Raw genomic sequence first — 11,019 nt, forward strand, 5'->3', positions numbered from 1 at the left:
ATTTTTTTTTTCAAAATCATTTTCAGCATCTATTAATATAATCAGGTACTTTTTGTCCTTTTTGTTATTAATATGGCTTATCATGTTTTTAATTTTCCCTATATTGAACCTATCCTTCATTACTAATACAAATCTAATCTTGTCATCATAAATAATCTTTTTAATATGTTATGGTACTCTATCTGTGAATATTTTATTTAATATATTATCAACATTCACTGTTATGGATCTAGATTTATTCTTCTCATTTTTCTCTCCTGTTTAAGTATCAAGGCCATATTTGTGATATGCAGTTTGAAAAGGTTCCTTTTACTATTTTTGCAAACAGTTCATATAATATTAGAATTGTTATTTGAAGGTTGGAGAGAATTTACTTGTAAGTATCTCTGTTCCTGGAGTTTTTTTTTTCTTTGAGAATTCATTTATGGCTTGTTCAATATCTTGTCCTGATATTGGGTTATTTAAATAATCTATTTCTTCTGTTAATCTGGTTGTTTTATATTTTTGGAAGTATTTATTTCATATGTTATTAGTTTTGTTTGTTGATGTACAATTTAGCAAAATAGTCAGATAGTTGCCTTTATTTCTTTAGTTGTTATGAATTGTTTTCATTTTTTATGCCAACAGTTTGTTTTTTGATTTTATAATATGATTAGTAGCACTTATTAAACCTCTAGCTATGTGCCAGTCATTGTGCTAGGGGCTTTACAGATAATCTCATTTGATTCTCACAATAACCCTATTCAGTAGTTGTCATTGAGATCCCCATTATACAGTTGAGGAAACTGAGGCAGACAGTTTAAATGATTTACCTAGGTTTACACAGCTAGTAAGTGTCTGAGGCTAGATTTGAATTCAGCTTTTCCTCTCCAGGATCAGCACTCTATCCACTGCACCCATCTAGTTATGGCAAAAAAGTAGGAATTAGGAAGACAACATCCTTTTCTGGCTCATGCCAAGACATAGTCAAATTAAGAGACCATATAAGAAAAGGCATATTAAGAAATAGACATATAAAATTTAATCCCTTTGGCTTAAAATACATCTTCAATGACAATTACAAACAGCACACAAGGCAAAAATCAGTTTCATAAAACAAAATATAAAACAGTGTTATATGACCCGTGTCCCATAGTATCTTATATTAGAAAACAAATCATCAATTTAGTTCACATATTTCATTAAAATATTTGAAACACAAAAATATTGTTATCAGTTCTACTTGTACAAAGGGCCTATGCTATATCCCTGAACCTAAAAAATACCCGTGATTGTATTTGTGTTATAAATTTACACTTTTCAGTAGTTGGATATATTTATATGCATACGAAATTTCCCCTGCTCTAGTAACTTAGTCATAAATTCATGAACGTTTCCCAAAATTGCAATAGAAAAGAACCAAAGCCCAAGGCTTCTAAACAGTTTAAAGTAAAACTTCTCTCAACTTCGAGGCAGTAGATTAAGAGGAACTCCAGCTTGAGTTAAGTTTTATCATTTAGTGCATTTTAAGTACAGCCTATGCATTCATTTTTTTGTTCACTTAATAGAGGCATGTTTGTGTGGTACGTACACAGTGTGTTTGTTTTTAAATTTCACTTATTAATGTAGTGTAGAAACCTGGACATAGCTACCTCATGCTGAATACTAAAAGGTATTACTATGCTGTGGAATAAATACATATCTTTGGGGAAACATTATCAAAGGAATATTTCTTTTTTTTTTTTTTTAAGCAATCGGGGTTAAGTAACTTGCTCAAGGTTACACAGCCAGTTATTTCTGGGTGTGGTGCTGAGTATCTGAGCCCGGGATTCGATCTCCAGGTCATCCCGACACTGGAGCCGGTGCTCTTACTTGCTGAGCCACCTGGCCGCCCCTGAGCAATTGGGGTTAAGTAGCTTGCTCAAGGTTACACGGCCAGGTGTTTCTGGGTGGGTGCTAAGTGTCTGTGCCCGGGATTCGATCTCCAGGTCATCCTGACTCTGGGGCTGGTGCTTTTACTCGCTGTGCTACCTGGCCTCCCCTCAAAGGAATATTTCAATGCTGTATTTGATCATCTTGGTGTATGCCATCAAAAATAATTTTAACTTGGTTTGTGGAATTTCTTTGAGATAGCTTTCATTGTATTTCATTATTATATGTACATGGATACCATATTTATATATTATATATTTATGTGACATATATATATATACACACATTTACAGAACCTTCAAAAATATATTGCACTTATATACAATACAGCTTTATCTAAAATGATTTTATACTATAACCCATTTCAGTTCTTCATAAGGCCATTATTATATTTCTAAGAAAGTTACAGAGAAGGATTTCAGTATCATACCTATTAAGTAAACATTTACTGAGGATAAGAGGTTACAGAATAATGGTCTTCCAGTCTAACCCTCACAAGCATGAGACAATCTCATTGGACATTCAAGACAGTTGCGGGTGATAAAAGCTTAAACTCAAATCTATTGCTCTTTGTTTAAATTTCCATAAGTAAGTAGGCAGAATATATAAAAAATTGGTAAATGGCAGTCTACTGGTTCACTAAACCATGGGATAAATATTTTTTAGCTCTAAATTTAGATGTGGTATGGTATAATGGGAAGGGCAACAGGCTTAAAGCACAGATTTAGATGCTGGTTTTACCACGTAATATGTGATTTGGGGTAAATGACTTAATTCTCTCTGAATTTTAGTTTTCTCATCTATAAAATTGGGATAATAGTACTTGCTGTTATTTGCCTCACAGGCAGAGTTATCAGGAGGTCCAGATGGAACAATGTGTATAAAGTACTTGTAGCTATCACGAGCTTTATAAATGTAAACCATTAAAAATTTCACATATTGATTCTATGTCATCTGAAGAAGACCAACGTAAAATATATCAATGTTATAATTTTCAATCCAAATGTTCTTCTGTCCCCTTCAAGAACTCAAATGAATCACTTCCACTAGTGTCTCTCTTTGGAAAGTGGTTCATTGTTGTACCTGTAGTTTGACAAAAAGGTCTACTTCACACCTTCATTTAACCCAAGTAGAGTTCTGGGTTTGGTTGCCTTTAGATCTCGGTAAGAGTAAGTTTGTATGATCCCCCTGCCTCTTCAATCTGCAACTGGAAGGTGTCTTCATTAGAATAGTGCTTCACTATGTTATCATCCATGTTCACCAGGATTCTAAATGTTGAGAAAAGGTCAAGGTTATTTATTGCTGCATTAGACACTAAATTTTAAGAACCAATAGAATAAGGTGTTATAATTTAGATTACATGAAATCGAAAAGCTTTTGCATGAACAAAATGAATACAAGTAGGATATGAAGGTAATTGCCTGGAGAAAAAAAAATCTTTGTACCAAAAAATTCTAATATTAAAGCTGTATAATAACATATAATAAAAGGCATTCCCAAGTGCATAAGTGTTCAAATGATTTGAACAAAATATTTCAAAAGAATTGCAAATTATTAAATGCCATATGAAAGGATTCTCTAAATCATTAAGAAATATACAAATCTAAACATCTTTAAGGTTTTACCTCACAACCAGCAAATTGGTAAAGATGGAAAAAAGATAAGAACAGTCAGTGTTGGAAGGGTTGTGAAAAGACCTCAACACAAATGCACTCTTGGTGGAGCTGTGAATTAGTCCAACTATTCTGCAAAATAATTTGGAATCATGTGAAGAAAATGACTAAAATGTCTACACCAGGGGTGGGAACCTGGGGCCTTGAGGTCACATGTGACCCTCTCGGTCCTTAAGTGTGGCCTTTTGACTGAATCCTTAAGGGGATTTGTTCTATGAAGTTTGGATTCTGTCAAAGGGCTGTACTTGAGGACCGAGAGGGCCGCATATGGCCTCAAGGCCACATATTCCCCATCCCTACTCCACACCCTTTGATCCACAGCTACTATATATTATATAGCCAGACATATACTCAGAGAATAAAAAGAAATGCCCCATATATACCAAAATATTTATAGCAGTACTTTTAGTAGTAACAAAGAACTAGGAACAAAGTTGATACCCACTGACTGGGGAACGGCTATACAAAGTTGAAGTATATGAATGTAATGGAAAATTACTGTGCTATAAGAAATGATGAATACAGAAGCATAGGAAGACATATAAACTCATATAAAGTGAGGTAAAGAGAATCAGGAAAACAATCCATATGATGACTACAATAATGTAAATAAAGAGGATAACAACAAAACAAATGAAACTGAATGATGTGAAAATTATAATGACAAAGTTTGCCATCAAAAAGAGAGATGAAGGGTGGCTTGGTGGCGCAGTAAATAGAGCACCAGCCCTGGAGTCAGGGGGACCTGAGTTCAAATTTGGCCTCAGACACTTAACACTTACTAGCTGTGTGACCTTGGGCAAATCATTTAACCCAAATTGCCCTCCAAAAAGAAAAAAGAGAGAGAGATGAAAAGGCACCTACCCACCTTCTCTGGGAAGGTCAACATCTAGGAATGTGGGACACTGTATATGGTGGCAGACATTTTCTATGTGCTGGTTAGTTTTGCTGAACTGAATTTTTCTCTTTTTATCTCTTTGTTTTATAATAGATGGCTCTTTGGAAGGGGAAGAAAAAAGGGGAACATTGGGAAATATAGGTGATATAAAAACAAATTTCAAAATTTTATTACTAAAAATGCTCCTACTAATCCAGCATTAGAAAAATGTATTAATAAGGATAGTTTTTTGTTCTCCAGATCTATAGCAACTGGACATTCTTCACACTCCATCCCTAGAAGTTTATCAAGTTACACTTATCAGAGTTTTTAGAGCAAGAAGGAACCTTAAAGTCTAACCTCTTCATTTCTAAGATGGAAATCCAAGGGGATGTGACTTACTTAAGGTTGAAGAACTGGGATCTTATCCTATGTCTCTGGATTTAAAATCTAATGTTCTTTTCAGGGTGCCATAAATTTGAACCTTTTCATTAGAACCACTTAGAAAGATAGAATTATTTTCTTCTTTAAAACTGAAGTACACTGTATATTTGGAGGTGACTTAGTATATACATGCCAAAAACATAGCTGCATAAAATCTTGAAGTATTGTAGAACTAAAGAACAATAAGTTCTAGGCAATTCATGTTTATATAAACTAAAAATATTATCTAGATTCCTGAAACTTTAAAATGTTATAATTGAGCACTGGAATTCAGTTTGCCTTAAATGCTAAGTATGGAAAGGGTTAATAATAAAAAATTAAAATTTATTTTATTTGTACCTTATCCAATACTTTAAAAAATCATCAATGCCTTTATCTTCATCATTGAAACTCTTATCCCCTTTTAACAAAGAAAAAAATTATGCAAAACCAACCAACAAAATGAACATGTCTGACAGTGTGTAATAGTTTGTTCTGATAGTAGATAGTCACCTAAGAGAAGGGAGTATTTTTCATTGATCATTGCAACTGATCTGAATTCAGCAGTTTAGTAGCATTTGTCTCCATTTACATTACTTTAGTCATTGTGTAGTCTGTTCTGCTAATTCTACTTGCTTAGCTCTGTATCAATTCAAACAATTCCATTCATTGTCGCTAAGAATTCCTCATATCTATTTTTTTTCTTATAGCACAACTTATAGCAGCACAAGTACAGGAGTAGCACAGTACTCTTCCCAGTGTTTGTTATAGTTCTAGAAATGCTAATGATAATATGGGAGAGATATCAAAGGCACAAGTTTCAGCAGATAGAAAACTAGACTTGCTTGAAGTTGACACCACAGTTTGTTTAACCATTCCTCAGTTGATAAGCATGTCTTCCCCCTCCCCCCTTTTTTTCGCTACCCCAAAGAATGCTGTTATGAAAATTTTGGTATATAGGGAATCTTTTATCTTCCTTTTGGTGGTAAAATAAATCCAAAATAGTCAGAATGTTGGACTAAAGGGCATGACCTGAACACATTAGTAACTTTTCCTAGAATAAGTCCGAATTGTTTTTCAGAATGGTTGGACCAATTCATACCTCTACCAACAGTGGTCTTCTTCCCATAGTTCCTACAACACAATCATCTTTGTTAATTTGATGAATGTGAGGTGAATACCAGAGTTGTTTTAATTTGCATTCCTTTTATTACTAGTGATTTGAAACTTTTTTTCAAATAGTTGTTTATGGTTTGCATTTCTTCTTTTGAAAAACTATATCCTTAGGCCCAATCATTTATTAGGGAGTAGCTCTTGCTTTTGTATATTTCAATCTCTTCTATCCAGATTTATAATAGAGATGTTTGATGTAAGTTTTTTCCACATTAGACAGAATTTCCACTTAGTTTAGTGATATTGAGTCATATAAAAGTTTTTTAATTTTATGTAATGAAAATTGTGTATTCTATCTTTTATAATCATCACATTTGATTAAAAATTCTCCCTCTCACCATAGATCTGAGTATACCTCTAATTTTTAAAAATAATATGACTTTTTATATTTCAGTCACATATCCATTTGGAGTTTGTGGTATGTAATATAAGAGGCTTGTCTAAACTTATTTTCTGCCAAACAGCTTTCCGGTTATCCCAGCAGTTATTGTTGATTAGGGAGACCCACACTGAGTAGTTTGTGTTATTGGATTTATCTTACACTGGGCTACTGTTTGTTATTGTTTCTAGGTCATGTTTAGCTAGGCTGTTCCACTGCTCTAATTTTCTATTTTTTAACCAGAATCAAATAGTTTTTGTTACTACTCGTTTCCTACTCATTTTCATTATTTCCTTTGTGTTCTTCCAATGATTTTTTTTATTTAGTTCTAGAAAGTAACTTCTTGGTAGTTTGATTGTTCTAGCACTATGTCTATAAATTAATTTAGGTAATAACATAATTTTTATTATATCAGTGTGGCCCAACTATGAACATTGGATCTCTCTTCATTTATTTAAATCTTCTTCAATTCCTACAAAAAGGCATTTGTAGTTATGCTTATATAGACTTTGTGTTCTTTGCAGGTTACTACTTGATTATTGTATGTATTTTGTAGTTACTATGAATGAAATTTATGGGTTTTTTATTGTGGTTTTTCGTTAGTATTGTATAGAAATATGATATCTCTAAGTATTTTGAATCCTTCTACCTTGCTAAAGCTATTCACAATTTTTATTCACTTCTCTATTATCTGTGATTTTCTAAATCAACCATCATGTCAACTGCAAACAGGTCTAGTTTTGTATCTTCTTTGCTGAAGTTTGTGCCTTTAATTTCTCTCCCACATTATCTTTAGCATTTCTAGAACTATAATAAATACGGGGAAGAGTACTGTTTTACTCCTGTACTTATGAGGAAAGCTTCCAGTATTTTTGTATTACAAAAACTGTTAGTTCTTGACTTGTCTACTCTCTGATCATATTAAAGAAGGGCCTCCCCTTGTATGGTTCTGCTTTTTATCATTTTACACTGTTATTAATTATCATTACAACTAACATTTATATAATAGGCTTACCATTTAAAGTTTGGAAATAGCTTTACATGCATTATTTCACTTGAATAAAAATGAATATTGTATTTAATTTTTTCTACATGTCATGGTATAGTTAATATTTTTTTAAAAACCTATTTGCAAAGTTGCCTTAGTAACTACATGGAAATGTTTTATATTTAATTCCTTATAAAATATAACAAAGAATATTAATACTTCCTTATCTGTATCTGGAAAAAGTGTATATAAAACTAACATTATTAAAGAGGTTGTTGGTTAATACTCACCCTTTTTTACATTTCTTGAAGATTTTTCCAATTTTATCATAAGGAACATCATATTTATCTGATATCTAAGACAGAAGAAAACACTATCAATTACAGAGCACTATTGTTTTATATAATTTTATGTCATCAGTTTGTAAAATATTTTACATACACTATTTCATTTGAATCCCTACTCTGAATGGTCTCACAATGTAATGGAAGAGACAACATACAAACAATTACATACAAACAAAACAGATTCAGGATAAATTGGAGATAATCAACAGACAACACTAGAATTAAAGGGGATTGGGAAAGGCTTCCTGTAAAAGTCAGGATTTTAGGTGGAGCTTGAAGGAAATCAGGGAGGGCAAGAGCTAGAGATGAGTAGAGAGAGAATTCCAGATATGTAGGGCAGCAAGTAAAAATGTCTGGAGTTGGGAGATATGGTATCTTGTGTGATGAACAGCTGGTAGGATAGTGTCACTGGATCACAGAGAATGGAGTATATGGGGTATAAGGTATAAAAGACTGGAGAGGTAAGAGGGAGACCAGGTTATGAAGGGGTCTGAACACCAAACAAGATTTTATATTTGATTCTTGAGGCAAAAAGGAACTACTGGTATGTGATGAGCAGTCAGGGCAGGGGAAGGCTGGAGACCATCATGGTCAGACTTGTGCTTTAGGAAGATCAACTTGACAGTTGAGTGGAAGATACAGACTGGAGTCGAGAGAGACTTGTGGCAGGGAGACCAACTAGAAGTCTATTGAAATAGGCTAGATGGGAAGTGATCTGTATCAAGATGGTGGCAGTGGCATATATAAGAAATGTTATGAAGGTAGAATCAACAGGACTTGGTGGCAGATACTATATAGGGGACTAAGAGAAAGTGAGGATGATACATCTTGGTGACTGGAAGGATGGTGGTGCCCTCGACTGTAATAGGACAATTAGAAAGACAAAGGGACTCTGTGGAAAGAAAATGAGCTCAGTTTTGGACATGTTGAATTTAAGATGTCTATGAGACATTCTGTTTGATAGGTTTGAAAAGCAGTTGAGATGAGAGAGTGGAAGTTCTCAGCAGAGAGATTAGGGCTGGATAAATAATTCTGATAATGACCTGTATAGAGGTATTACCTGTATATAAGAAGTGAATCCATGAAAGCTGATGAGATCGCTAAGTGAAATAGCATAAAGGTAGAAGAGAAGAGGGCCCAAGACAGAGCCTTGGGAAACACCCAGAGTTAGTGAGAGTGACCTAGATGAAGATTCAGCAGAGGAGACTGAAGTGCAGTCAGGCATCTAGGAGGAGAACCAGGAGAAAACAGTGTCACAAAAAAACTAAAGAAAAGAGGGTGATTGGTAGTATATCAGACAATACAATGAGGTCAAGAAGGATAAGGTTTGATAAAAGCTCATTCTGTTTGCATTTAAGAGTTGATGGCAACTTTGGAGGGAGCAATTTCAGTTGAGTGATGAAGCAAGAAGTCATACCACAGAGAATTAAGAAATGAGTAAGAGGAAAGGAAGTAAAGCATCAATTATAGATGGCCTTCTCAAGGAGTTTAGCCACAAAAGGAAATGTTATGGGATGACAGATAGCAAGGATGAATAAAGTGAAAGATTTTGATGGAGGAGACAGGGGTATATTTTCAGATAGCAAGAAATCAATGAATAGACAAAGAGAAATTGATGATTAATGAAAGAGTAGGGATGATAGAAAAGGCAATCTGTTGGAGAATATGTGATAGAATGTGATCACTTGAAAAATGTAGTAGTGTTAGCCCTGGCAAAGTGAAAGGCCATCTCTTCAAGTGAGACAAAGGTGAAGGAGGAGATAGTAGAAGAAGGTGTTTGGGTAATATAAGTTGAGAAGGAAAGGAGAAAAAGTATTTCTAATGGAATGACCTCAATTTTTTTCAGTGAAATATGAGTCAGTATTCTTAGCTTAAAGAATGGAAGGAGGAGAATCACACGAGTTTGGGGGTGGGATCAAAAGGTTTGAAAGAGGCCTTATGGTGAGTGGGATATTGAATCAATTAGATTGGTATGTAAGTATTGCCTTGCTGCGGTGAGGGCCCAGCTGAGGAAGGGAATGGAGGAGAGTGAAGCCAGAGCCAAAGTTCCAAGGAGTCCCAAGGAGAACCGTCTCCCAGGAAACCAGGAGTTGAAAAGGGATTAAGGTCCTGATGATGTAATGACAAGCAAAGTAGTACTTTGCTGCTTGTTTCAGTTATTCAAGTGCCTTTAAGCCTCCCCTCTAATTGAATCAAGAGTCTCTACTGGAAACAGTATATATTGTGTGGCCCTTCATAGGCCTAAGGAAGTTTGGAGACCTTCCCTGCTCCTAATAGGCCTAATGTAATCACATGGGCCCATGGTGGGAGGAGACTGTTGAAAGAGTGGAGCAGGAAGGGTGGAACAGGCAGGAGCAGAGCAGAGAGAAGCTTGAGCAGAGCTGGGAGCGAGCAGAGCTAAGAGAAAGAACGTTTGTGATGTCGCCACTCTCGTCTGTTCTTCTGTTCATGTTGATTTGTGTTACGTTGTCAGACAGAAGCATTCTGTCTGTTGCAAAAGGACTTTACTGTTGTTTACTCTAAACATTTTTAAAAATGTAAGTATATATAACTTTGGCATAAAGTCAGTGATTCCCTGACTAGAAATTTAAGTGATAGACTCTAGAGCCAATATTTTCATGTATTCATATTTTTGGTTAAAATAACTTGTTGGTTTTATATTGTATTCTTAATTCAACCAAGTACACAAATTCAAGGAATTTTATAGTACATCATATAACACAAACCAATATAGCACAGGATTAATAATCCAAATAAAAATAAAAGTTCAATCCTGGATTTTTAAAAATACTGTTGAATATGAACTCAAAAGGCCAGCTTACATAGATAGCTATTTTAAAAATTATTGCAATAAACATAATTTAAGAAAATCAGATAGCTTCTCAGAATCTTTTGTAAGCTAACGTGGGTATGACTAAGTGAAAAAAATGTAAAAGGAAGTTTGTTTTTGGAAATATTCCATATTTGATAGTCTATACATATTTGTTACAAGGAAGGGGGGGTGAAAGGTAGATTAGTGGGAAGGAATAGGCAAGAAGAGAATATCAATATAGCATTTTTTTTAATGCAAAGAAGGAAATTTTAAAAAAAGTACAAAAGGATACAAACAAAAAGATCAATTTTGTTACTGTCTTCTTAAAGTACTTATACATTTATGAATACTGTGACTTAGGGTCTGTAAGCCCAAAGCCACCTGTGATTACACACACACACACACACACACACACACACACACACACACACACACA

The 11,019-nt window shown here is 34.3% G+C and overlaps 1 protein-coding gene across 6 annotated transcripts in view; it reads right to left on the reverse strand.

Moving 5' to 3' along the window:
- Positions 1–998: 998 nt before the first annotated feature.
- Positions 999–11,019, reverse strand: part of GRHL1 (grainyhead like transcription factor 1) — a 93,944-nt gene continuing 83,923 nt past the window's right edge. For all 6 annotated transcript variants that reach the window (XM_069107760.1, XM_069107756.1, XM_069107755.1 and 3 more), the window contains 2 exons: positions 7,715–7,779; positions 999–3,179 (listed from right to left, as the gene is read on the reverse strand). In XM_069107760.1, coding sequence (XP_068963861.1) covers positions 3,065–3,179; positions 7,715–7,779 — 180 coding nt within the window. In that variant the 3' untranslated portion in view covers positions 999–3,064. The remainder of the gene's footprint in view (positions 3,180–7,714; positions 7,780–11,019) is intronic.

Source organism: Petaurus breviceps, unplaced genomic scaffold (assembly GCF_028583685.1).
Source record: "Petaurus breviceps papuanus isolate PSGF00001 unplaced genomic scaffold, PetGlider_PUasm1.0 90255, whole genome shotgun sequence".
In the NCBI taxonomy this organism is placed as follows: domain Eukaryota; kingdom Metazoa; phylum Chordata; class Mammalia; order Diprotodontia; family Petauridae; genus Petaurus; species Petaurus breviceps.